At 49.1% G+C, this 27868-nt stretch overlaps 1 protein-coding gene across 1 annotated transcript in view; it reads left to right on the plus strand.

Moving 5' to 3' along the window:
• The first annotated feature begins 1945 nt into the window (after positions 1–1945).
• The window catches only part of CPD (carboxypeptidase D), a 36573-nt gene continuing 10650 nt past the window's right edge, over positions 1946–27868 (plus strand). Inside the window, exons 1-13 of the mRNA XM_075013300.1 lie at positions 1946–2585; positions 6473–6720; positions 15510–15652; positions 16126–16295; positions 16838–17202; positions 18211–18402; positions 19296–19463; positions 20853–20962; positions 21507–21609; positions 22172–22314; positions 22952–23121; positions 23761–24072; positions 27046–27241. Of these exons, the coding sequence (XP_074869401.1) occupies positions 1960–2585; positions 6473–6720; positions 15510–15652; positions 16126–16295; positions 16838–17202; positions 18211–18402; positions 19296–19463; positions 20853–20962; positions 21507–21609; positions 22172–22314; positions 22952–23121; positions 23761–24072; positions 27046–27241 (2946 nt within the window). The 5' untranslated portion in view covers positions 1946–1959. The remainder of the gene's footprint in view (positions 2586–6472; positions 6721–15509; positions 15653–16125; positions 16296–16837; positions 17203–18210; positions 18403–19295; positions 19464–20852; positions 20963–21506; positions 21610–22171; positions 22315–22951; positions 23122–23760; positions 24073–27045; positions 27242–27868) is intronic.

The following is a 27868-nucleotide window of genomic DNA, read 5'->3' on the forward strand; positions in this document are numbered from 1 at the left end:
GCTGGGGTTTTGCACACTATGCTGAATGGGGGCAATGTGCTTCCTGACAGAGCCAGTTCTTTGAAGTGATTCCCCTTTCTAACCAGCAGCACTTCAGTCTTGCTGGTTCTGCTTCATTGAGCTGCTTTTCTTGGGAGAGCTTATTTCCTGCTGTTGTTGTGACATTTCACTTGGGGCAGTGGCCACATCAGTGGATAGGATGTCAGAACATAAGAATGGCCAGACTTAGTCAGACGGATGGTCTAATTAGCCCCGTATCCTGTTTTCTGACAAATTCCATGCCAGATGCCTGTGAGGGAATGAACGGGAATGGGCAATTACTAAGTGAGTCACTTGTCCAGTCCCAGCTTCTGGCAGTCAGAGTCTTGGGATACCTGGAGTCACGTTCCTTGCCATTTTGGCTAATAGCCAGTAATGGACGATCTTCCAGGAAGATAGCTAATTCTTTTTTGAACCAAATTATGTTTGGCCTTTACAACATCCCTAGCAATGAGCACCATAGAGCGGGGATGTGACATTTCACAAGTGGGAGTGCAGCCCGAGCGGCTCCCCAGCCCTCTGATTTTTCCCATTGCCAAGGGACTGCCCCCCCACCCCGTCCAGGCCAATTAGCCTGTGCAGAGGCCCTGAGTCAAGCCATGGGGCAGCTGGCAAGTTCCTGGATTGAAAAGGTATCCTAGCGTGCTTCCCCTGAGCACCCCTCCTCCTTTAGGGCATGCCCTGGAGTCTCCCAGCACCTGCTTTCTGAGTGCCTCCCTGCATCCCTTCCTGTGGTCCTCCTACAGGATGTGGGGAGCACATAATTCTAGGTCCAAAAAGGAAGCGGGGGCTCAATGTAAAAAGTTTGCTTACTCCTGCCCTAGATGACTCTGAATTGGATGGAGAAATAATCTTTTATTTATTTTTCGGGGGGGGGGGTGCACTGAAATCTGCTTCCTGTTGATTTTATTAAGTGACCCCAGTTCTTGTGTTATGTGAAATGACAGTTCCCCCTTCGCTGTCTCCACACCCATCTTGGAGTGTTACATCGTAGCCTCCCACCAGGAACCCCGTAAGCTGAGCGTTCAGGTAGCCAGCCAGGAGAGATTCAGCTGCGGCTGGGCCGCTCGGCCCATCGCCCGCAGCAGGCAGGTGCTCGCGCTGGTGGTGCACATCCCTCTCTGGCGTGGTGCGTGTAGTAGCATTTACTCTGCCCGTGGATGGACAATTCGAGGGAACCCTGCCCTCCCCCCGGTCTTTCCCTTCCCGCCGCCTTCGGCAGCAGCCACAGACTCTCCCTCTTGGCCCCTGCTCCGCTGCCAGCCCCGCTTGCGGAGAGCCACAGCCAGGGAGCGGGCGGCGCAGGGCCTGCAGAGCCGCAGCAGAGCGCGTGCCTGGCCGCCCAGCGCCCGCGGGGCTCCGTTAGCCGGGCTGCCTCGGCAGCTGGAGACGTGTCCCGCAGCCGGCCTCTGCGAGGGCGTCCGCACACGGCCCCTTTAAGATAGGCCACGCCCCCTTCCTGACGTTTACAGCTGTCTGTGTAATACTCTCCGTCTTGCCTGGGCTCCGCCTCCAGGCCGTCTCATTGGTCCTGCGCCGCCCCGCCTGCTCCTCGCCTTTGGCCCGAACCTACCGTATTCGCTCCACCCATACCGGTCCCCATTGGCTCCTCTCCTCTTGCTCTCGCCGTGCTCATTCACCTCCATCCGCTTCATCACCCCTCTGCCTTCCCATTGGTTATCTCGTCAGCCGTTCCTGCTTTCCCATTGGTCTCCTCGGACGTTTTTGCCTTCCCATTGGTCGACTCCTCAATGTCCTCGTATCTGCCTTTCTATTGGCCTGCTGCTCGGCGCTTTCTGCTCTGCCATCGGTCACTTCATTAGATGGCCCCACCCCTTCTCTGCTATTGGCTGCTACCCTGGCTGCCCCCTCCTTCCCCACGCGCAGGGCTCTTTCCGGTGGGGCCCTGTGTCTCTCGCCATGGCGGGGCTGCTTGTGCTGTGGCTGCTGCTTGGGCTGGGCCCAGCGGCGGGCGCCCACATCAAGAAGGCGGAGGCGGAGGCCCCGCGCTACCTGCACGCGGCCGAGCTGGAGGCGGCGCTGCGGGCGCTGGCCGAGGGGGCCCCGCCGGGCCTGGCCCGGCTCTTCAGCATCGGGCAGTCGGTGGAGGGGCGGCCGCTGTGGGTGCTGCGCCTGACGGCCGGGCTGGAGCCCGCGCTGCCGGAGGCGGAGGCGGAGCCGGGCGGGGCCCCGATCCCCGGCCGCCCACAGGTCAAGCTGGTGGGCAACATGCACGGCGACGAGCCGCTGGGCCGGCCGCTGCTGCTGCGCCTGGCCCGGGAGCTGGTGTCGGGCTGGGCCCGCGGGGAGCCCCGGGCTGGCCGCCTCCTCAACGCCACCGACCTCTACCTGCTGCCCAGCCTCAACCCCGACGGCTTCGAGCGGGCCCGCGAGGGCGACTGCGAGGGGGCGGCGCTGGGCGGGCGGGAGAACAGCCGCGGGAAGGACCTGAACCGCAGCTTCCCCGACCAGTTCGGGGCGGCGCAGCCCGACCTGGAGCCCGTGCCCGAAGTGCGGGCCCTCATCGCCTGGATGCAGCGCAACAAGTGAGGGGGTTGGGCGTGGGGGGGTGGAGGTGGAGGGGGAGGATCTGGAGCCGGGCACGGGACTGAAGTGCTTTGTCCACACGTGAAGTTTAGGTGCGGCTGAGGCGGGGTCTGGATCTGCGCCGGAGGGCCCCGGCTCGTGGGCAGTAGCTCTGGTCTGTGGGCTGGGCTGGGGAAGGGGCGGGAGCTGTTGGGCGAGGGCTGGGGGTTCACAGCAGAACGAATGGTGAAGGTGCCAAACGCTTTGTTCTTGCCCTGAAGTTTCCTGTGATTGATTGTTTGCGTTGTCCCAGTGCCCTCTAGCGCCCTTTGTGCTGGCACCCGAGACTGCTGGAGCACCGAGATACTTGACTCAACTTGTTATGTGCTGGCTTGTTCAGTGAACCTCTTAGGAACTGAACTGCCGTACGTTTTATTGTTTAACTACACAAAGGCCCACATGTACCTGCCGGAGAAACCATGGTGGTTTCTTTATAGACAACTGCACTTAAAGGACCGCTAGTAATGTTGTTTTCCTTGCCAATCGACACAGGGCAATGGTAACTTCAGTTATTCAGGTCGAGTCTCTCTTCAGAGCAAGTTAAATGAGCAGATTCAGTTAAAGGAGAAACATTATTTTCAGAATGTACTTCACCTAAAGATCCTTGGTGTAGACTTAGCTTTTAGCTCTAGACTGTTAACTCTGATCTGAAGAAGTGGGTCTGTTCTGTGAAAGCTCATCACCTAATAAATTATTTTGTTAGTCTTTAAAGTGCTACTGGGCTACTTTTTTGTTTTAATAATATATAGAGTGGCATGGCTATCTCTCTGTTACTCTCATAATGAGTAGTTGTCTAATCTTCAGTGATATGTACCAAACCTGTTGCTTAATGCAGGGGTGAGTAAACTTTTTACATCAGTCTCCACTTTTCATCTCTGCAGTTAGCAGGTCCCCCTTCCAGTCTGTCTAATGTAATCCAAACTGACAGATATTCATTTTACATTCATATGAAAAAAAATTTTTGGCACATGTAAGAAATCGAGGAGAATGTAAAAGTTAGTAATCAGCGTATATATGTGAATACACATACAGTACATAAAAGTGGTAACATATTTCAGTGTTTTAATGAGATGGATGAGCCTGAGACTTAGCAGCCAATTGTGCTGCACCCCCTTATGAAATTTCATGCTTCTCCCACCCCTCCACTGGGGGGGCTACCCCCCACTTTATGCACCTCTAGCTTGATGTGTACAGCTCCTCAAATACTGGTGGCTGGCAGAACACCCATCTTTCCTCCATCTCTGAGTTTCATATTAAACTTTCCACATTGCTTCTTGCTGATGCTGTTTACCGAATTTTGCTAAATGTTTCTAGACATCGATCTTGATCCTGCAAGTGTTTAATCATGTCAGTCATTCACCTGAGTATGGATTTGGACCTTGAGAGCCTACAGTAACTTGCTAGCCTTCAGAGTCCTGATTGGCATGAAGGAGGGGAAAAGCTCTGATAAACTTACTTGTTTGGAGTGGTATGGCCTGTAGGGGAGGAGAGCTAGCTAGATTGGGATATGAAGCCCAGTTCTGCCTTTTGTGGGAATTTTGCTATTAATTTCCTCAATGAATTTGTAAAAGAAAGTAATGAGGTTGAAGATGATAGCAGATATTGAACGTGTAGTTGCGTAGCCTTAGCATAAAGTGTATGGAACAGAAGCACGCAGTTCTTGTTATATGAGTATCTGGAATTTGAGGATGACATTATCTGTTTGCTGATGAGAAATGCTGATCAGGTATGAGTCAATAGACTGAAACAAATTGTAAATATCTTTCAAAGTCGAAGATGGAGAGCAACTGCACTATGATTGAGTGCTTCACTGTAATAAAGGGCTCTTGAAAGAACCTTTGTTAGTGCTTTCGGGATATGCGGATTGGTGCTTAACATCACAGTTGCTTCCACATAATGAAGTGGAGAAGCTCGAGGTTTTTCTCCAAAGCTTCTGTTGAAATTTAAGACATCATGAGTTTGAATAAGGAGATGCCAGTAAAGATGAGGTATTGCAGCTGGCTGTAAGAGGAATTAGTGTCTAAATTGTCGTCACCTCTATCCCTGAGAGATCTTGCTTGCGTTGTCCATGTTTGCATTCTTACTGAACTTTACTGCCCGCTCCAGTGTAATGACATGTTTCAGCACACAATGACTCAGCTGAAAAATTGCTCTTGCTCAAAATTATCTTATGGGGAAAATCCTCTGGGTTCCAAATGTTACCTTAAAAATGTGTTTAACCAAAACACTTCTGGCCAAAACTTTATATGGGGTCTATACAGGAACAGTGTATCACATGACTCTGTCCTCTGGCTAGGTGCCATGAATAATACTTTTACAACTGCCATGTTAATTTCATCACTTATTCAGTAATGAGTGAGCAAACAAAGCCATTTGTTTAAAAACCCTCTAATGGATGTAATGTTTGCTGTCTCATGTAGTGCTGATTCACATCCTTTAACTTGCTTTGAAAAGGCAAATGCTTTGGCTATGTCAACTGTGTGTAGTAACACAAATATAGACTGTATGGCAAGGGAAAACCTTAAGTTTTCTACAGTATTATGACATGAGAACAAAATGCTTTTTATAAATGCACAATATTGTGGTGTACCAGATATACTGAGCACTTCACAGCTGCTTCTGACTAGGGTAAGGAACAGTGAGACACAGAGCCTGCGATGCTTCTCTTTGCTGACATATTTCATGCTGGTATTTTATCTACCATTTGTTACTGCAACACAAGCCTCTTAATCATTCAAACATTCTTCTAAGCTTGAAAAAAGTTTTGTCCTTTGCTGTAATGTGGACAGCTAAATAGCAGGTGCCTGGGACAGCTTCTGTCTCCTGTAACACTACATATTAAACATTCAGTTGTGTCAGTTTAAGACGAATGGAGTCCTGAGATTTAGTTATTGCAAAATTTTTTTGTGTTCTCAGATGTTATCCCATTCAGGTTCTGTTTGGAACCTCTTGGACGGGGCTGCTGAACATTAAATAAGGAGCTGAATTTTTCGGAAGTGGATGTGCTCAAAGCAGGGTACAAAATGGTCTAATGGCTGCTTTTTGTAAGCTGCAAAGACAGTAGCTGCCATGGTGATGCATCAATACCTTGGCAGCTGAGGAGAGTGAAGACTTTTCTTTGAGCATTTTGAGATTATCAGGGTGTATGTTACTTCAGAGAAATCTCTTTGGATTTTGCCTCCTTTGACGTTCTAGCAGCAGACTACAGTCCTATGAGCCTGAGCTGCAGCTCAAAGGAAGGCGAACCACAAGCTGGGAATAAAAAAACTCCTTTTCAGATTAACAACATTCCCTCTGCTCTCCTTTCCCCCCACCCATTTGTTTCTGTAAAACAGATTATTTCAAAGCAAAGTGGGCTCAATGTGGAGGGAAGGAATCTTCTACCCTGACTTAATAAAGCTGGGACATCTTAGCCTAGCAAGAGTATATTAACCAAAACCTTAAGAGTATGGGAACTGCCAGGCTAGTTTGGACCTGGTGCCTATTTAGTTCACGATCTTATCTGACAGTAGCTGGCACCAGATATTATTTGAGCCTATCTAGTGTAGACTGCATATGTGTCTCAGGTGTAGCATAGCCTTGGTACAGTTAACAAAATTTTAATGAGTCTTCTCATGATTCAGTGTTAATTGGCTACAGGACTGTTACTGTTCCACAATGTCCTGCAGCTTCAAAAGAGCTGTGACTTTCTTCCTAGAGGTGTGGATTTTAGAATGTTGTCGCTAAAGTGCTTTGGGCCAGAAGGAGCTGTATTAATCCAGGTGCGGGGGTGTGCTGGCAGTTACCTCTGTCCTCTTGTGGGCTCTGTCTGGCTTTAATAAGTGTTTTGTTTTTGTTTGAAAACCAGGTTTGTGCTCTCTGGGAATCTGCATGGGGGCTCTGTGGTTGCGAGCTATCCCTATGATGACTCTCCCATGCATGAGCCCAATGGAATCTATAGCAAATCTGCTGACGATGAAGTGTTTAAATACCTGGCAAAAGCCTATGCTTCGAACCACCCAATAATGAAAACTGGCACCCCCAATTGCCCTGGAGAGCAGTTTGAGACATTCAAGGATGGCATCACAAATGGAGCTCATTGGTATGATGTAGAAGGTAAGTGATTTCAGTACCTTGCTTAGCAGGGCTCTCTAGCTCTTTAGCCCACTTTAATGGCATGTGTGCTAGAGCCCTCCCCCTCACTTGTATTTTCATGGGCCATCTCAGCTCCCATGAGCTGTTGGACGTCTTTGTGGCAATTCCTGCAGTTGAAAAGTGATGGTGAGAAAGGGTATGTTTTTAGTGCAGCTGGAAATAGAGCAAGGGGAGCCAGGGACCGCCCATGACTGGTCAGTGGATCAGAGTTTTAGACCCTGGTTTAGTGGGTATAGTCTGTGTCTTCAAAGCTTATAACTACACAGCCAGCACCCATTATTATGGGGTGGAGGTGGGCATGTAAATTCCGTAGATTGTAGGGAGTGGAAGCCATTGCTTAGCATATCGCTAACCATTGCTCTGAACGAATCTTAAGCTAGTTGTATGGTCAGTGAACTCACTTTGTGCTGTCTCTTTAGTCGCCTGTGTTCCCTGGCTTGTTCTCTTCAGTGAACTCTGGAATACCCGATAATGGGAGCTCTTTTGCATGGCAACTTAGACTGGTTTACAACCCATTTCTTAATCTCGGATTAGTAAAACTGAGAGCCATGGATGCCCATGAGTTGTGCTACATCCCCAGGTTTCATACAGTCTCCAGAAAAAGCCCTTTGAAAGTGTCTGGTGCCTTGGGGTCTCCTCCTGGTGTCAAGGTGAGCTGTGCAGCATCAGTGCCTCTTTAGTGGGGCCTTTAGGCATTGGGAGCTCTGTTCAGCGAGTCCAGCCTCTGAATCATTGGTTGCTGGGTGTCAGTGTCCTGGCAACTGGATTTGCTGTTGTCTTGGATGTTCCACTGATATTTGGGACAAAGTCTCAGATACTTGGCAACACCCACAGCTACATCCCCTGGCCTGTCACGAGAGCAAGCAGTCTGCCCCTTCCATTGGACAACAAACATTGTCCAGAGAAACTGAGGTGTGCACAGGAGTCATAAAATATTACAGAAAAGTCCTACTTTGTCATATCCAGAATTCACTTGGTTAGGATGGAGGAAGTAGACTCGCCACTTTCACTTACAGATCTTGTATATTAAAAGTGGGGCCGAAGGTGTTTCCTTTGCAGTCCATTTAGCAGAAGAATTTTAACGCCAGACTGTATTCCTTCGTTTGCTTTGCATTGAAACGTGTTAGGTTTCAAAGTACTTTCATGTAGAAGACAACCTCTTGATACTCAACTGTCCCTACACTTAGGATCCTGTTTATCTGGGTCCATGTAAGGTGACAAACATCAGTGGAAATATTCAGCTTCATGGACAGCCAGTGATACTTTCTAGCTTCCCTTAAAGTCCCTAGCAGGTCTCCTGACAGGAGCAAGAGTGGGGCTAATGTGCCACTTTTCTGTACAGGTAAATTACCTGAATTTTACCACTTCTCCAAAGAACAGGGCATGGAGGGGAAACGGCACGATTTGGACATGTTGAAGAGTCTGTCGTGGATGGGTACTTGTCTCCCACCAATTATCGTATGAGTCCTGTTGGTGTTCAATGCCGCATTATTCCTGCAGAAACATAAAGCTTCTGTACGTAGCGCATCTGCACTTGTCCCAAGTCCTAGTGGAGTTACACAAACATAGACTTGCCAAATAGGGTGGGAATTCTTGTCATGGAGGAGAAAATAGAAATGTGGACCCCGTGTAACGCAGCTCTGTATCCTACTACTGTTACGGTCCACTCATGCTTTAATGTTACCATCTGCTGCATCTGTACTGCCTATTTTTGTGCATGTATGTGAAGTTAAAAATATGAAGTGTGGATCTGTTTATAATTCTAAATGTGCTAATGAGCGCTATTAGTGGTTCTCCAAAGCTTAATGGCTTGGTAATCATGTCAACGACCTGTGAATAGTCTTCTTTGTCCTGTAAGCCCAAACTGTGGTTGGTCCTAGAAAGACATGGCCAGGCCACGTGATGGTGGAAACCATTTTGGATCTGGTGCTTTCTTACTCCATGTGAGAGCAGTTTGAACAGAACACAAAGAATTCCTACCTTGGGCAAAAAGGTTGTAAATGTGGCAGGGGACAATCCTCTCTTCCCTGTCCCTGTTCACATCCACGCTTACCACCTAAGATGGTTGCTGGAAACATCCAAGACTTAACAGGGTAAAGGATCTGGGCCCAAGCTAGGGAGTGGCTTTGCTTGTGAGAGAGATGTTTAGATCACCTGTTTAAGGTACGAGTTTGCATAAAACAGTATTTTTCAGTGGATTAGGATAAGCTGGCTTTTTTTTTTTAAACTTAGTGTCTTTGATCTAACTGTTCGCTTGCAACCCCTTAAATCCTATATTTTGTGTTTAATGAAAACACTTTTGTTTCTTATCAAGCCCAGTGTAAACAGTTGTTAGCTCTGGGGGAGCTACCCCTGTGGTTACCTCTCTGATAAAGAGGGCTGACCTGACAGTCTTGAGTTTTGTCCTGGTAAAACTTTTTTGAACAGAGTAAGATGGATCTCTTTGGGGCTTTCGTTCCTTTTGGGGGTGGTTTCTAGGGCGCTGAGCCCTCACAGAGCTGAACTGGCTCAGCACCTGTGTTGCTCTGTGAGGGTGATTACTCCAACTCTGTGCCTTTGCTAGGAGAGAGCAGAACTTCTTGCCCAGCAGGACAGGATGGTGGGGAGCCTTGGGGGCCAGTGGGGGGGGACACAACATCAGTGACTTGATCAACACATCTGGGGACAACCTCGTGGATTTCTGTGATTCAGCCCATCACAGCTACAATCCAGTCTTTATCCATTCTGAAGCTGAGATGTAATTAGGCTGCAGAATTAGAAAGCCCTAGTGAAGGCTTGAAACTTATGGAGCAGTAATTCCTTTGAGATGATGTTTGAAGTCTGGGTTTTGGAGTGGAATGACTTGTGCATCAACCTTGAGCCCACACTTTTTGGGAAGGAATTCAAATGCTTGTGTGTAGGTCGTGCCCATATGCTGTTGGAGGGGGTGGAAAAAAGATCTAGACCTGTTGCCCTGTTAGAGCTGACTCATTTCTGGGTATTTCACTGTACAAATAGTACTTGGTTTTATGGCGTTTCCTGTAATAGCTGCTTCCTGTTCCTGCGTGCTGAGTATGCCTAACTGGCATAGGCTGTATGTTGACTGGCTCACCAAGGTTCCTTATGTTTGTACAGGGAATCAAAAAGAGTAAATGATTGTGGAATTTCATCACTCTGCTTTTGATAGAACCAGGATATCCTGGAGCTGCCTTCATCTGGGACCAGTTGTGTAATGTTTGTGGTTTGTGTGGCTGGTTGGTTTTTTTTTTTTGCAATATTGTTAAACTGCTCACTTATATTTAGCTTGTGATCTACTATAACCCTCACTTCCCTTTCCACATTACTTTTTTCCCAGCAGTTATTTCCCATTTTGTGAGTGTGCAATTGACTGTTCCTTCCAAAGGGGAGTAACTTGCATTTGACCTTAGTTAAATTTCGTCCTGTTTCCTTCGGACCATTACTCCAGTTTGTCAGGGTTGTTTGCAGTTCTACCCTGTCCTCCAAAACGCTTGCAGCCTCTTCTAGTTTGGTGTCATCTGCAAACTTTATAAGCCTAAATCATTGAAGAGATTGAATAGAATTAGACCCCGGCCCCACTCCCCTGTAGTGCCCTGCTCCATATGTTCTTCCAGCTTCCCTGTGGACCACTGATAACTCTCTGGGACAAAGCAGGTCTTTGCCCACGAAACCTCACACTCCAAAATATCTGTTAGTCCATAAGGTGTCACAGGGCTTCTCCTTGTTTTTGCAGGTGCAGACTAACGTGGCTACCCCCTAGTACTCTCTGGGAATGATTTTCCAATGAGTTAGAGCTCCTGTTGGATGGGTGTCTGTCTAGACTCTCTATTTTCTGGGTTAGTTTATGAGATGGTCATGTGAGATAGTATCTAAAGTCAAGATGTACCCCCCAGCCACCCACACACACACAGTCCCCTTTCTCTCCCATGCACAGGGCTTGTTACCCCACCAAAGAGAGCTGTTGGGCTGATTTGACAGGAAGTGTTCTTGACGAATCCATGTTGGTTGTTACTCTATCACCTTTTTATCTTCTGGGTGTTGTACAAATTGATGACTTGTTCTGTGTTCTCTTCCATGGGGAAGTTAAGCTGACGATGATAAATGTCAAGTCCCCCTTCCCTTCCCTCCAAGAGTCAGAGGCATGTTCCGCTTCCAAGGTCTTTCAGCTCGTGAGACCTTTTCATCTAAGGGAGCAAGTGTGACCTGGGGCGCTTGGGGCAGCCCTCACTGGAAACGCCAACGTCAGGGCAGGCCGCAAAGGGGAGTGCGGATACTCCCCAACGCTGGTGGTTAGCACTGAAGTTAGACTCCTCAACTGGTCACAAACTGTGCTTCTGATCTCCCATACTGGTTATCAAGAAGCCAAAATATCATGCAGCCCTCTATAGCATTTCAGTCTTTGTCCCCTAGTCAGCATCTGGGCTCAGTACAGTGAGAAGTTACTTTTAAAACCTCTGCTCACATATCTACAATGTTCTTTTCACCCCCAAAGGATCAGCCACGTTACCAGGTCAGTATCGGTTTTGCTCCTACCCAAAATACCACACTTCCAGACTGTTCTTTTGCGCCTAAAATTAAAGGCTTGTTTTAAAGAGAAAATGAGGAAGTGAGATGGTATTGTAAAGCACTTGCATACCTGCAAAGAGTTCAAAGTGCATGAGGTTCCTAGGAGCACTAGGAAGCTTGCTGGCTAAAAAACCAAGCAGCGAATGTGCCCCAGAAGGGTTTCGTCAATTGAATAGCTAACTGTCCAAACTCCCTGTTCGTGTCCCCCGGAAGCGTAGCAGCACCGACATACATAAATGCAAATCGGTGATACAAATATGTCCATGAGATATCCTATTTGCCAGATTATAAGACTTTAGCAGTTCTCTTGCATGGCATATCTGGCATAATGCATTGCCGTTCTAGAATATTGATATTTGTGATGTTCTGAAGCGTCTCTTGAATTCCATGCCCTGCTGCAGCATGAGGTTCTGCGGGGAATGTGTAAGAGCTGCGGCAGGAAGCTGGAGTTCTCCTCCCAACTCCCCCATTTAATTGCGGATCAATGGACCCAAACATTCCTCTGCCTGTTGGTGTTGCAGCCAGTAGTGAGGAGCATGAAGTGCGAATGAACAATTTCGTCTGTGATCGGAATTAAGTGTCTTGCATCATGTGTTTAATCACCTCTTCAGCTTATTCTGTGCCACCTGCCCTCTGCAGAGCAAAAGGGAAAGTGTGTACTTCAGGGGAAGTATCATTATGGCATCCTTAGGAGCATCTGAGGATGCTGCTTAGGCTGAATTGACCCAGTGATCTTTGGACTAAAGGGATTTTTTTTCCTTCTGGTGTCTGAAGTGTTTTCATTCTTGCTGAGAAAATACATTGGTATTCCACATATTACTGGAAAGCTAGTCCATGGCTTGTTTCCCTTGGGCTACAGCAGCACTACTGTGGAATGATCTTCAGGGATTTGATTTCGTGCATGCGCGAGGTGATGCACTGAGGGGTCAAAGTTGACCCTTGTACTCCTTGTGAGAGGTGAGGAATAAGGAAGGTCAAAGGGAGAATCTCTCTTGTTGACCTTCCCCTGTGTAGACAGACATGGAAGTTGGCTGCAGATAAGTCTATTTTAGCTATCCAATTGGCGTAGCTAAAACTGCACGTCTGGTGGACTTCTGTGTCTAGTATAGCCATAGCCTCAGCTGCCCACCGGTTGTGTAGTTTGACAGGGGAAGGGAGCAGGAGCACAGGGGCATGTGCACACAGCTCTTGGCAGGAGGGGTTAGCTCAGTAGATCTGCTGGTGCGGTTCTTGCCCAGGCTGGAGGCCATCACGTGAAAGGAGATCAGCACTCAACAGGTTTCTTCTCTGGGCCAAGGCCAGCCAGAAGTTGCTCTCTTCTGGGTCTCATCTTTCATTTGGGTAACAAGGAGCTATTTACCCCCGTAAAGTTCTTTGAGTGGGGTGCTCTGCTGGGAGGGTGTGGGTGTGTGTGTGAGAGAGAGAGAGAGAGAAAGAGAGAGAGAGAGAACGAACACTCCGACTGCAAGCTCAGCCAGGGCAATATGCTCTAGCTCCGTGGAGACAGCCCTGCATCAACATCTCCAGCGGCAAGCAAAGCCTTTTCCCTTCCTCCTGCGAGTGTGAAGAGCACAGATTCATTTTCCTGTTTCGGGGAGAAGTACTCCCTCCCCCCCCCCATGGTCTCTCTGTTCAGCTGCAACTCCCAGTGCAAAACTGACACAGCAAGGAATGGTGTTCTCAGAAGCTGCCCTTAAATCCTGGAAGCTGGCCCCTCTCCCCTCATGAGTGACCTCCTTTATAGCCCTACCCTTTGACTCCCATGCCCTCTAGTCTCTTATCTCCAGCAGCTGCACTGGCAGGCAGCCCTGCCTCCTCCTGCTGCAGCAGGGGAGGGCCTAGATTCCATGTCATTGTTTGGGTCCATCAATGGTTTCATTAACGCAGATTTTGCTGGGCTCTGTTATCCCAGAGCAGATTAAACTAGCTGCACAGAATGAAAGTACTTTCTGTCTTAGCTTCTGACAGTTGTTGCTTTGTTCTTTGTGCTCTCCTGTGTGCTGTCATCTGACACCCCTAGTCACAGACGTCTTCTACTAATGCTGGGCGAGGGAGTGACTATGCTCGGCAAGCCTCTGCATCTTTTGTGTAGCTGTGTCTTTCCTAAATGCGATGCTCTGTTCCCTACGCTGCAGATGGCACAGGGCGATGTGAATGGGCAGCTAACAATTAAATCCAGGGCATGCAGTGGACTGTTTTTCAAGAAGAGATGTGTTTTGAGCCCCAGTTCAGTCTGGTTTTGTTGGGCGTCTCTCCTAAATTCCCACAAGTAGCAGGTGAAGCACTGGAAGGACTTCTGATGCATTGAAGTCTCAAACTCCTAACTTTCTGTTCTGAACAGTTGGTTACTACTTTGTTTTACTCCACATTGCACCTGCTTGAGGCTTCATCTACTTTCATTCTCACAACACTGATTTTCTTTACTCTTAGTTTTTCCTTGGTGATTCTGTCAGTCAAAAGAGCAAACTGCCAAACTCTTCAGCACAGATTTAGACAGTCTCAGGTGTCTGGTTGCCCAGGATGGGAAGTGCAGTGTGGTTTGCTTGGTCGTATTTCATTTGGGTGTGGGTTCATGTATGTCATAGAACGGGAAGGGCCCTCGAGGTTATCGAGTTGACTCCCTGCACTCACAGCAGGGCCCATCAGCATCCCTGACCGGTGGGTGGGGGTGTGTGTGTGTGTGTGTGTGTGAGAGAGAGAGAGAGAAATCTGACCTGCCCCAGACCCTTTGAAAGGCCCTCTCAAGGACTGAGCTCACCACCCTGGGTTTACAAGGCCAGTGTTCAAACCACTGAGCTGTCCCTCCCTGCTTCATGTGCACAAGCACAGTGCTGTGGTATTTTTAGCCTGTTAAATTGCCATTTGCATAAAGAAAAGACTCGAACATTTTCATATTGGTCTCATCTTGTGAAAGCTTTTATTGACCAGTGCCTTCGGGGCACATACCTTGCGCATCATCTTATCCTTCTGTAAGAGTGAGATGTATTCCTCTCTCTACCTCCACGTTGTGAGGATTAATTAGAACCCTGTTGGCGCTGTACCAACTAGACTAATTAAAGTTTTAAGTGCTATGCAGGGAGAAATACACTCTATGCTGAGGTGGGCCTGAGATCTGGCTGCAGCAGTTTGGTTTAGTGTCTCAGGCTGACTTTGAAACTTGTCTGGCTTTCTTGTATCACGCTGGCTACCACTGACACCGTCAGTGCTCAGAGCTGTAATGCAGGTGTGCGACAGAGCTGTAACAGTGAGGCGTGACTTTGAAATGCTGTAGAAGTGCTGATAGTGGGGTGGAACAGCTGGAGTGCTTTGTGCTGCTGGTATTCTTTGGGACGGAGAGGTGAGCTGCCTTGCTGAACTGTAGCCATAGGAACATCTACATGTCCTCTCAACAGCAGGAACAGAGGTGCTGACTGAAACTTGTCAGCCTTTCAGACTCTTACCAGAGGGCAGCAGCTGCCATTGTAAGGCAGCTGAGAAGACTGAGGTACTTCTAGATCAGCTTAAGATCATGAAACACTTAAGCCCCTGCCCTCCTTTGCTGTTCTGAAAACCAAAGGAGGCTCGGATGACTTAGCTCTTAGCTATCAAACTGTCTCAAGTGCTGTTGGATCTGCCCTTCCCATTACATTCAGGGGATAGAGCCGCCCATTGGGATGAAGCCAGCCACTAGCGATGACTCAGGTATTGGGCTTCCGTGGGGGGGCTAATGTCCCATCTGACCCTCCCACTCAGAGCAGAAGTCAGCCTGCCTGTTGCTGTACCTGCTTGCCATCACCTGAAGTGTGCCGGGTGGTTAAAGGCTTGAGTCGTGGAGAAGTGGGAAATGGCAGTTTCAGGTTGAGGATGCGGGTCAGAATCGCGTGGCGCTTTGGGCACTACCTGTCTGTGGTAGCATAGGGGCAGGGAGAGGATAACTGCACCCAGCAGTAGGGTAGGATGGGAGCTGTAGTTCTGGAAGCTGCCTGTGTTGTTCCTTCCTGAAGCTGTTCTGATGGAACCAGCACAATGGAAGGTGCTTTCCGGACAGGGGAGCAGGGCAGTAGCTTTCAGCTCTGCAAGTGTACTCAGGGATGTTGTAGCTCTGCGATGCTGCTGGTTTGCAAGAGGGCTTCAGGGTGGGATGCGCTTCCCGAGTCTGATGTTCCACCAGCTTTCTTCTGTGTGACTCATCTTCTCCGATTCCGTAGGGGGAATGCAGGATTACAACTACGTGTGGGCCGACTGCTTTGAGATCACCTTGGAGCTGTCCTGTTGCAAGTACCCAATGGCGTCCCAGCTTCAGCAGGAATGGGAGAATAACCGGGAATCTCTCCTCACCTTCATTGAGAAGGTAAAACGTGGGCTGTCTTCTCAGGTGTGGAGCAAAAGGGGTATACAGTCCAGGTACACCTGACTGGCAGACGTAACCCAAGAGTACAGGGTGTGGAGCGTTTCTGTGGGTAATAGTCTAGGTTGCCCAGTGGTGGTAGGCAGCTGTGAAGGCTGCTTTGCTTCTCCAGGCTTCTGCTGCAGTGCTGTATCAGGTATGTGCGTGGTAGGCCTATTCAGACAGTTGCCAGTTTTGGCCCCTGTCCACAGGGAAAGCAGGCCTGCTGTGGAGAACTCGAGGGAGTTCTGAGCACTCATGTATGTTTCATTTCATCTTGGGATTTGTCTCCCAGTGGAGTGGCTCAGCCAAACTTCCCTCTGAATTGCAGGCTGGTTGGGCACTTCTGCGCAGCTGACTCCGTTCTAAATGCCCCAGTGATGAGGGGGTTGTGGGGAGAGGCTCTTGATCAGTTCCTTTTGTGATTTGTTTCCCAGGTCCACATGGGAGTAAAAGGGTTTGTCAGGGACTCAGTCACTGGGTCTGGCCTAGCAAACGCGACCATTGCTGTTGCTGGCATTGCTCATAACATCACAGCAGGCAGATTCGGCGACTATCACAGACTGCTCGTACCTGGAACCTATAACGTCACGGCGGCTGTCCTAGGGTAATGTCTGAAGTGCTGGATGGTCAACGGTGGTCCTTTTCACAGTCTCCCCATGCTGCGGGGTTTGACTGGAAGCTGCTGTGTTGTCTTTCCTGTGAGGGTGCAAGGCTCAGCTTTGTGTGCTGACAGGAGACACTCTGACCCTGAGGGTGCTGCCTGGTGGGGTGGCACAGAAGGGATGAGAGGGAGGCAGGATTAAAGCCTCTAAAGAGACCGTTCTAGCATGGGCTAAAGTGCCTTCATTAGCTTGCTGCCAAGGTGGTCCCCGAGGGGCTGTTCTTGGGAAAAGTGCTGGGAATAGCTCAGCCTCTCATGACTCGCGGGAAGGGCTGTCCTTGCAGGGCGGTGCCGGGTAGCAGGGGGATGTGACCTGACTGGGTGCTGGCCGGTGCACCTCTGGGTCTGGGTCTGTTCTACCTGGTGGTAGTGGGTGCCAGTGCTGGGAAAAGAGACCATCTGTTTATAGCGCCCTGGCCTTGGCCTACAGCCTCTTGTTTCGCTGATTGAATCTCCTGTTGAAAGCAGACTTGTGTGTCTCTCAGGTATATGCCAATGACTCTAGAGAATATTGAGGTGAAAGAGGGGGTTACAACAGCAGTGGACTTCTCCCTTCAACCTACAGTCGCGGTGTCGGTTCCTGACCCAACACAGGCTGCTGCCACGCTTGCCCCAGGCTCTGCTACCAATGCCACTGCCACAGTGCAGGCAGCAAGCCCGACCTCTCTCCACCAGCCTGTCCAGCCCAAGGACTTTCGCCACCACCACTTCCCTGACATGGAGATCTTCCTGAGGAGGTACGCCAGTGAGTACACCAACATCACGCGCCTCTACTCGGTGGGCAAGTCAGTGGAGCAAAGGGAATTGTATGTGATGGAGATCTCGGACAACCCCGGCATTCACGAACCAGGTAAAGAGCCAGCCCCATGAAGTCTAACACGTTGCCTGCGCACGTCTGAAACACAGTATGCGCCCGGGTCTCTGCCGGATGACACGCCAGATGCCCTGCAATGCAGCTGTGGAGTTGTATGGGTGCACTGGGGAATGAGGGGGTCATTCCCAAATAGCAGAGCATTTGAGCCTTGCCTGGAAGGGACAAAGCCACCTTGTCTGGGAATGAAATTGCATTGGTGCCCATGACATGTTAAGTAAGCAGGAACGGAAGCATTTAGAGGCAGCACTTAGTTAAATGAGGATGCCCTTTCCAGTGTGTCCTTCAAAGCCCGTTGGACGGCTGTGGGAGGCCTTCCTGCGATGTTGTCTAGGCTTATTAATGTTTAGAAAGCTTTGTAAGTAGAACTGTTTCTGCTGCCATCTTGGCTACTGGTGCTCTAGAGCCCTGATGTGACCAGCTCTCCTGCTCGCATTCCATGCTGCCATCTGAGCAGAGATCCTGCTGCTCTAACCCAAGCCAACGTTGCAGCCCGGGTGGCCAGGCTCAGATGTACTGCCAGTGTACATTCAGCCCAAAGTGTGAAACCAATGCTCTGTGCAGGGCTCAGTTCCCTCGTCTGCCCAGGTAAATTGCCTGAACTTCCCAGGAAGTGGGGGGATGTCCCCTGTGGTAGCAGTTCTTGGACACTGCCTTCTGCATTAGCCCCTCTGAGGCAACATTTCTGCTTCACTTTCTCATCTGAGTCACTCAGATTTGTGGGGAGCTCTGCCTCCTTGAGCATATAGGGGTGAATTCCTTGCACAGCTTTCCTCCCCTGGAGCTGTCCTATCTTGGTAGCCAGGCTGATGGCTTCTCACTGCAGGAGGTAAACTGGGAGAGAGCTGACAAGGGCTGCAAGGGACTTCAGAGGCTTGTCACAAGTGGACTTGCTGTGCTGCTCTTCAGACTGGCTTTGTAGCGTTGGAGTGTCTCAAAGTATTGATGTTCATGCTTGGCTCTTGCTGAAATGTCTGTTCTGTCCAGGTGAACCAGAATTCAAGTACATTGGGAATATGCACGGAAATGAAGTAGTAGGCCGAGAACTGCTTCTGAATCTTATTGATTATCTCTGCAAGAACTTTGGCTCAGATCCTGAGGTCACGGAGTTGGTCCTTAACACCCGAATCCACATCATGCCCTCCATGAACCCTGATGGCTATGAGAGATCCCAAGAAGGTAGTTCTGCCTGTTACTGAACAGCCTTCGTGTCTGTAGGCTTGAGAGTGAGCTCTGAGTAGCATCAGAGTTGCTGGGAAAGGGCTGGGAGTCTAACTTGTGTTGTACAACCCTTTTCCTGCCCAGGAAGGGTAGAGAACTTGTGTTTGTGCTATGCTTGTGTTCCAACTGTCCCGCCTTGGTCCCCTTCTATTCTCCTAGCTTTCCTAAGGTGAATGTTTAAAGAAAGCCAGCGCTGGCAAAGCACAGCGTAAACTGGCAGCATTCTGGTGCTGTACTCTTTGTAACATCCAGGCACACTTAGCCTGGCAGTCTGAAAAGTGGTTTTCAAAGGGTCATAAAACCCAGAATCTTCATGTGGTGCTGATGATGAAGCAGCTCTTGGTGTGAATACTCTGAAGGTTGTAACTAAGCGGATGGGAAGGGCAACACCAACTCTTCAGACTGCAGTTGCTCTTCACTTGAGTAAACTCCAGTCAGGAGTAAAGAAGCTAGTTTGGAGATGGAAGTTCAGGTTTTATTCTGATTATCCCCCAGTTTAACTGTGTACTGACTCTGTTAAAACCGGAAACCTAGTGAGAGCGTAGGGCAAAGCCTCATAATGGTGACCCCATCAGCCTGCAGGCTGCCTTCCAAAGATCTTCATGTGGGAAGGGGGTCCCCCCACTTAGGGGAATAGACTGGGGGTAGTGGTGTAGGAAATCTACCTATATGTGAATTTCTAAGCTCCCTGGAGCTGTGGTGCGGTGGGCTGGTGGAGAGAGATTCAGCGTTCTAGCTTCAGGAATAAGTGGATTTCTGTGTGTTGAGAGCATTGAAACAATCTGATAATGGGTCTGTACTGCTGTGATTGTGGGGGGGGATCCCAACTGAACATATTGTTTGTTACTCAGGAGACAAAAGCAGCACAGTGGGCAGAAACAATAGTAACAACTATGACCTGAACCGAAACTTCCCAGACCAGTTCCTCCCAGTGACTGAACCGCTGCAGCTGGAGACTATTGCTGTCATGAGCTGGCTCAGAGCCTTTCCGTTCGTACTCTCAGCAAACTTGCATGGAGGTATGTGGACAGAACCGGCCTGTCGTACAAAGTACCGCACGGGGGATGGGATGGCAGGGTTACTGTGCACCACTTGTGGAGTCTGAGTAATACTGGGCTGCTTCAGTTCTGTGTCCAGGAGGAGCAGCAGAGGTTTGTCTGTCCTGGCCTAGGGATCCCGCTTCCTTTGGCCACTTGCCAGGCTCTTGTCTAAATATCTCAGTAATGCATTAAGGAGAGACCCTGGCAGAGGTTACAGCCACTTTCCCCTGAGGGGGAGCAGTTCATCTGGTCGTGTTGAGGAGAAAGATATCTAAGATATGAGGCGGCTGGCTCCCCTACTGATGAGCACAGTAAGGTCCCTTGTAGTCTTCATGGGATTCACTTCTGGGTGGTTAATTGACCTTCATCTTCAGTGCATCAGGTGAGCCAGATGTCTTGTTATGTACCAAACGAAGGGATCTCGATGGAACTACTTGGCATGGCTCTGCTGCTGGATTCCTGATAATTTAATTAGTTGCCTTTTGGAGTGATCAAAACGAATAGTCCCTGCATCCTGGCTTGTCCCTCCACCTTCTCCCAGCTGCTTGTTGGCTGGGGTTGTGCCAGTAGCTGTTGCGCTACTACTAGTGTGCTGAATTCTTCAGCACGTTGGAAATCATTCAGAGAGATTGGCTGGCTGTAGTCCTGAGGTTTTGTCTGCCTGCACAGAGCTCAGATGTTTCCTACTGCTGTGAACGTGACTTTCTAAGACTCTCTTCAGTTCATTCAAGACTTGACTGTGCACAAAAGCTTGTAACAAATATTGGAAGGGGTGAAGGGTTGCAATATTTAAACTGATGCTGGCCAAGGGTGCTAATGGCGCCATTTCACTCCTTCCATAAAGCTCCTGGGCTCATTTGCCCGCCTCGTGTGAAACTTACTCCGTGTTCTGTGCCCAGCTTTCTTACAAACAAGGGTAAAATGCTTGGTTGAAGTGCTCCGGTTTCAGAATTGTTGTAGGTTGCTTGGGTTAAGAACGTTCCACCAGAGTGAGTTGTTGGCATGTGGTATGTTAAACAATGAAATGGTAAGTATTAATGTATCACAGTTAATGTTTGAAATGGTTTGGCAGCAGCACTAGGTGGAGTGGCAGACTCAGACAACCATCATGTTAATGATTAAACAGTTAACCAGTACAATTTTAGTAGCATAAGAGGATGGTCTTTAAAATGATACTTACATCCCTAGGGGACTGTGAACTGTACAGGTTCATTGTCTCCTTTCATCTGTGTGCCTTAGTACTGTGACTAATTCCAAGCCTTGGCAAATGCACAGACTTGTTCGCTGGTGTCTTTTGGAAAAGCTTCCTCAATGGTAGCCTTTAAAGACCCCTTGTGAAAAGCACTCTGTCTGTTCTTTCCCCTGCAGGTTCTTTAGTGGTGAATTACCCCTTTGATGATGATGAGAAAGGAATAGCTGTCTACAGTAAATCACCAGATGATGCTGTGTTTCAGCAGCTTGCGCTTTCTTATTCCAAGGTAAACCTCTAGTTAAAAGGAGAGCAATTGAAGGTTGTGCTTCAGCAACTACTTTTGATTGGTTGGCTGCCAAAAACCACTGGAAGTGTTGGAAGAACACTCAGTTGTAGGTGAAGTTCATGGAGTCTTGCCCTGAAAGTGTAATGTTGCCATCCCTCCTTGGGTTATAGGAGAACCAGTCTTGCAGGAGCTGATTTTCCAGCATAAGTAGGCTGGCAGGTGCTGTAGGAAAATGTACTTGGATTATGTGAATGCATGTGCAAGACTCTGGTCTCAGGGACAGTAGTACGTACTGCAGGTGCACCCCAGTGGGATGTGTGGGTGGCATGAGCAGATGTGGCTGGGTGCTAGATAATCAGCATTGGATTAGCAGGAGTTCAGACAGCTGAGCTGTTAGTGGCTATATGTGTTCACAAATATCCACCGGTGTTTAACATTAGGTGCCAAGCCCAAGATGCATATTAAATGTAACTGACAATGTGGAAAGTGTCACTGTGGTACATGCAAAGTCCAGGGCTCACATCTGGTCCCTTCTATTTTTCAGGAAAATGCTCGGATGTACCAGGGCAGCCCTTGTAAGGACATGTACCCCAATGAGTATTTCCCTCATGGCATCACTAATGGGGCTCACTGGTATAATGTTCAAGGTAAAACACCATGTGGGAAAGAAGCTGTCATGGTCTTCAGTGTGATGGAGCTCTAGTCTCAAACAGTTTTCTATGGATGAGAGAGATTCTGTCTTTAGAATCTGCCTTTGGACACTACCCCTCTTCCCTGGTGGCTCTGTCCACGGGGACCTTGGACCACTCTTATAACCTCTAAACTGTGGTTGGACAAAGATTATCTTGACCTGGGCGAAACTGCACTAAGCCTGCCTGTGATCAGGTGGGCTGGTCTTGCCTGTGTTTGCTTTTGGCTATTGGGAGGGAGGGTATGTAAAGCTTAAGCATAACTTGCTACAGTCTATGTTTTTGAGGGCCAAGTGTGAGGTCTCCCACTTAAATCTGCCCCCCCTGCATTTCTGAAGCCTGGGGGAGGTGTTGCCCTCTGTAAAACTTCACTTTTTTGGTACAGGGGAGCATTTTGCTGTTAGATGCACACATGCGGGGTGACATCCTCAAAGCCCTGCAACTTGACAGCCAGGGTACTTTATGGTTGTTGTAAGAAGACTGGGAGGTACTAATTAAGGTTCTGATGCTTCTGCCTTAGGGGGGATGCAAGATTGGAACTATTTAAACACAAACTGCTTCGAAGTGACCATTGAGTTAGGCTGTGTGAAATACCCAAATGCTGAAGACTTGCCGAAGTACTGGGAGCAGAACCACCGGTCTCTGCTCCAGTTCATGAAACAGGTGAGACGCTGCAGGGACAGAAATGCTGCATAATGCTTTACGGTGCCATCAGAGAATCCCATGTAAATCTGTTCACGTTAAGGGATCCTGAATGTATCTAACTCTAGGCTATCTACAGATTGGCAGGAGCGTTGTTTCAGTGTCACCAGAGAAACCATCCTGTATATCGGATAAAACACACAATGAGCTGTGATCATAACAGAAATCCTTATGAAAGCTTTAAGCTGGTGATGCGTGCTCCATAGCAAGCTTAAACCTTAGCTGGGGTATCTTAGCCTGGAGGAGGCCACAAGCTAGTATTTCTCTGGGACTAGAAATTGGAGCTCTGTGGAGGCATTTTCCAGTTGTGATGGCACAGGGAAGGCACGTTGTAACCTAGAGGTACTGCTATGTCTTCCGTGGAAGTTACTTGTGCCCCTCAGAGGAAACGGACTTCTAGTAGGGTAGGACAGGGTATGTTTGGAACTTGGGCCCAGGTTTGCTTCACGTCTCACAAGATGAGAGCTCCAAGGGAATGCAAGGTAACTGCGGCTTGTTGCTGTTACTCACGGGCTGTTTGAACAGCACAATGCTGAGCGGCATAAATGCCCCAGAGACTTATCACTGAATTGTGGTGGTTTTCTTATCCTCTCCCCAGGTTCACCGAGGGGTCAAGGGATTTGTGCTGGATGCCGTTGATGGAAAGGGCATCTCCAATGCTACCATTAGCGTTGCTGACATCAACCATCCTGTCACCACGTACAAGGCTGGAGACTACTGGCGCCTCTTGGTCCAGGGATCTTACAAAATCACGGCATCTGCCCGAGGGTGAGTGACTGGCACCTTGGACAAACCTTCCCCTCCATCAGCTGTGCTGGCAGTGCCTCTCTCCTTCCGCCTGAAGGGAGCACTGGGATTTGTGCTTCTCCCCTGCAACGCCCTTAGCGCCTCGGAGGCTCTAACTGAAAACTCCAGCACAGAGAATTCAGTGCATAGAACTGCCAAGCCTGGCAAGGCTAGTGCTCTCCGAGGGAGCCAGTGGCAGATGCGTTCCTGTGATGGAAGGTGGTGGATAAGCAGATGCGTATTTAAGAGAAGCTTAATTATAGACAGCTGCTCATTAGTTGCTCTGGATCTGCCACAGCCTGGTTACCCTCCCAGTCAAAGCTGTCTTGATAGTCCCACCTGATAGTTGTGGGCCGTAGTACCTGGGCTGCTGAATTCCCCAGCCCCACCTGCTGGTAGGAAGGCTGGTTACCTCTGATCGCTGTCTCCCACTTATATTCTGAGTCCCTTCCCAGCATGGCCTTCATAGTGTCTTGTCTGACTGCCCTTCAGCCGATTTGTCTTGCTCTGCTGTGCGCCTCCCCTTAGACCAGGTTACAGTCTAACATAATGTCCAGCTGGGGAAAATATTGTAACAGATGTTGTGTTTGCACTATAGCGTTTCAATTTCTCCGCTGGCAGGTATAACCCGCTCACCAAGACTGTGACTGTTGGGGATAGAGGTGTGGTACAAGTCAACTTCACTCTGTCACGAACAGACTCTAAAGTTGAGGAAGGGAAGACACCGGTCATCAACGTTGAAGACACTAGTGATCCCTCTACCAAGGAGTTTGAGACCCTGATCAAAAACCTCTCCACTGAGAACGGCTTGGAGAGCCTCGTGCTAAACTCTTCGATGGACGTGTCTCCATACCGCTACCATTCATACAAAGACCTGTCAGACTTTCTTAGAGCCCTTCACTTGAACTACCCTCAGATCACTAATCTCACTAAGTAAGTGATGCTCCTTCTAGCTCACTGCCTCCCAAAGAAACAGGCGGTGGCTGTACAGTAGCAAACAGCATGTGATGTTCCTGCCACAAGTATGCTCGCCACATTACACACGTGGGAAGCTAGAGTTCCCATCTGAAGGTGCCTTAATATAAAGTAACACACAATACTCATGGCAGGGGTTTGTGCTGGATGGCACAGGGAGCCATCGCAGCTGTAGAGGTCTTGGATCATCACAAACATCCAGGAAAAGGTTTGCCCTCTATTCCGATTAATCAGTGGTCTGGGACAGAGGGGACAAGACTGAAATATGAAGGAGCAAAGAAGGGGAATCTGAAAGGCCCTTTAGGGTCAGGGGCAGAAATAAGATACATTGTGTGTTTCTGGGTGGGAAGCCAGGAAGCAGATGAATAGGTATTATCATAGTTAATCTGAGTCACTGACAAGTGTAAGGCAAGTTCTTTATCGGTCATGCTTGTAGGAGCATTTAGGTCCCCGAAGAGTTGCAGTTCTCCCGGTGGAGGAGGTGCTGCCCATTTGCATTTGAACTCCAGTCTATGCAAGCATGTTTCCCATACTCTGAGCATCTCTACCTCTGCATTCCCTCCTCTCTAGCTCCCTCTGATCTTCTTACACAAATGGGAACAGAGTCACTAGCAAAAGCGATCGGTCGGAGAGGCCCTGTCCTGCTCTGTCTCATGCAGTATAATGTCAGACATTCATTTGTGACTTGGTACCCTCTTCCAGGTCACTGTCGCCCGAGAAACCACCTCCGGGTTACCTTCCTAATTCATGGCCTGAGCCCACGCACATGTGGTTCTCTGTCAGCCGCAGTCCTTCATTCTGCCCTTCTGTTAATATTAGTCCTAGGCAGAAGGGCACCTGGAGCCACTACCTGACCTGGTGTAATCTGCTGATTTGACATGCCTTCCATGTACTGTTTGCTTAGTCATTAGCACGCAGCGTCTGGCAGTGCGCTACCCACGCTTCTCCAGAGCTGCTGTTCTCATCTGTAACTTCTGTTGGGCTTGCAGTTATGCCAGCCCCTAATTGCAATCGTTGTGTTCCTGCCACTTCACTCGTTAATGTCAATGACCCATGGCCTGGGCACTCAGCTGTAACCTCTTCAGATCATGGGAACCTGGCTTGTGGTGGTCATCTCTTTGCTTCTCTCAGTAGCTAATCCAGTCACTGCTAGAACATTAGATTTGGGGGCTATAATCATTCCATCTCAATGAGGTGCAGAGTTTAAACGGGCCTTGGCAGCATACCTTTTACACTGTATTAGGGTAGAGGAGGCTCACAGTCAAAGATGTTAACTTCCCCATGTCTAACATTTCAGTTTTATACGAGGTCCAGGGTTTGTATCGGGCAAGGCTTTACTTTTAATAACATTCCTTGTTCTTTGTCCGCTCACCTATAAAGAATCTTGTCTGATCATCTCATGGAGGGCATTAAAGATTTGTGCTGTTGAGCAAAAGATGGTTGAGAGATGCTGGAACTGTAAAGTCCTGTTCCATTTCCTAGAAGGCAAAACATGAGCATATGCAGGAGGGAAGGAAGATAACCATCAGAGATGGAAAATGCTGCTTCTGTCACACTGTAACCTCCCTGCTGGAAAAACACAGGCACATAGCAGTGGTTTTATTAGCTCTCCTGAGACCTGGTAAAATTTTCAGCATCAGACCGTTGAGGGGTTTAGCTGTAGTTACCTCTCTGGTCACAGGCTTACAGCAACATTGCAAAACATTGGTGTTTTGTCCAGATAAGCCAGACCTGTAGATAGGAGAAAGGGAAGCTATAAGGGCAGGAAACAAAGACAAAAGTCACATCCCACATAGCCCATGGCATCTAGCCAGAGCCTGCCTAGATGGCAGTGCCATCTGGGTCCACCCCAGTTAGACTCTCTTCAGCTTGAGTCAAAGAAAACACAGTATTATTATTGGCGCCTGGGGAGCTTCATGTGGCAACTGTGATGGTGAAGCTTGTTTCTTCACGTCTCTCATTCAGCATTCCCCTCGGCTTTGTGCCCTGCCCCTCCACCGCCTCCTTGCTCTTTGCATTTCTTCCCCCTTCACTGTGGTACGCTTAGGAGCCCCTAAGGGAGCAATAGGTGGAATAGCCCATCCCCACTTGATCTTGCCAATAAATTAGGTCTAATTTCTGGCACTTTCTTGGTTCGTTGATTTCCAGTCCCAGGCGTCTTGCGTACCAGGCGTGATTTGAACAATCCTTCAGTTGTACTCCATTTATACGTGCAGGCTGTTTGCTTGGACTGATTCCATCTTTGTCTCTCTTTAGCGCCTTTCGTGTGCTGTAGCTCTCTGTGGGTAGGACGGTCGGATGGTCTCTTTTTTTTTTTTTTTAATTGGACCAGCCCAGCTGGTGCACGAGCAGCTTTGGAGCCGTTCAGAGCTCTGCTAGAGGCAAGTCCGTCAGCTCAAAAGCAGGTCTGTCTGTCTGTCTCACCAATGCAATTGCTCCAATCAAATGATCTCCCTCTCCACCTCTCTCCTACCCTGGGACCAACAGGGCTGCCACAGCACTGCCCAGGTTAGTCTGTGACTTCTGTGACCTTTCTGGCTCTACAGATGTGCCCTTTGATCACAACATCGCCCTCGCTAGCTCTTCACCAATGTTTCCCATCTCCAGATCAGCTCAGTGTCACTAGCTTTGGTGTTCTCCGTCTGTCAGACTCTAAATGGTTCTTTCGCTCTTACTTACCAAATCGCGCACATGCTTAACTTCAAGTAAATGCTCTGTCTGAGTGCAGGCAGCAGCTCCTGGCTAGGCAGGACACGTACTGTTGTAGTTCTCTCCCTTAGTGACACAACTCAGAGTTACTGGGAAGTCGCCTTTGTCCCTTTCTGTCAGAACGGCATTGTCCCCTCCCTGCCCCCATTGAGCTGTGCAAAGGCTTCTCAGTAGTTCTCCAGCCATAAACAATAGATGCTTCTGTTTCACGTCTCTTGGCAGCTTGGGCCACAGTGTTGAGTACCGTCAGATATCGTCCCTCGAAATATCCAACAAGCCCAATCAGTTGGAGCCCGAGGAGCCGAAGATCCGCTTTGTTGCTGGCATCCATGGAAATGCTCCAGTTGGCACAGAACTGCTCTTGGCACTGGCAGAGTTTCTCTGCATGAACTACAGAAAGAACGCGCACGTCACCAAGGTCAGGAGCCCATGCCTGTGACGTCCGCCTCAGCCACACGCCATCGTGGCCTGAGGAAAGGGTGGTTACTGGGTGAAAAACTACCCTCCGCTTGACGTAGGGCTGTGGTTACGGAATCTGGTGTAAGCTGTGTGTGTAAAGCCTGTTGGGACCCAAGCAAGCATGGGTGGATAGTAAGGCTCCGGCAGAGACCATGGGAGTTGATCGTGCGTGCTGGGGGGTCCAGGTGTCCCACCCTGGCTGTTTTGTGAGGCTGCTGCTCGTGGTCTGCAGAACCCTGCCTCAGCCATCCAGGGCACAGTGGTGAGTGCCAGTGTTCCCTGCAAGTGGTGCGCTTGTGCGGCTGCCCAGAGATTCAATGCTGTCTCGCTGGTTAGCAGAGCGCCCCCAGGGAGGTTTCGTTTCCTAGTAGCACTCGTTGGCAAGTGCCTCAATGCAGGTGAAAGGTGGATTCAGCACATGGATGGAAAAGAGAAGTGGAAGCGTTTGGTACCAACTCCTTTGCACTTCTTGGAGCCTGAACCAGCGAAAGTGCAGGGAATTCATCACTGCCTCTCGTTAACATTGAAGGCCTGAGCTCATCTGTCAGGCAGAGGGGAATTTGCTGAGTATGTCTCATGGGTGGCT

This window comes from Carettochelys insculpta, chromosome 19 (genome assembly GCF_033958435.1).
Source record: "Carettochelys insculpta isolate YL-2023 chromosome 19, ASM3395843v1, whole genome shotgun sequence".
Classification (NCBI taxonomy): domain Eukaryota; kingdom Metazoa; phylum Chordata; order Testudines; family Carettochelyidae; genus Carettochelys; species Carettochelys insculpta.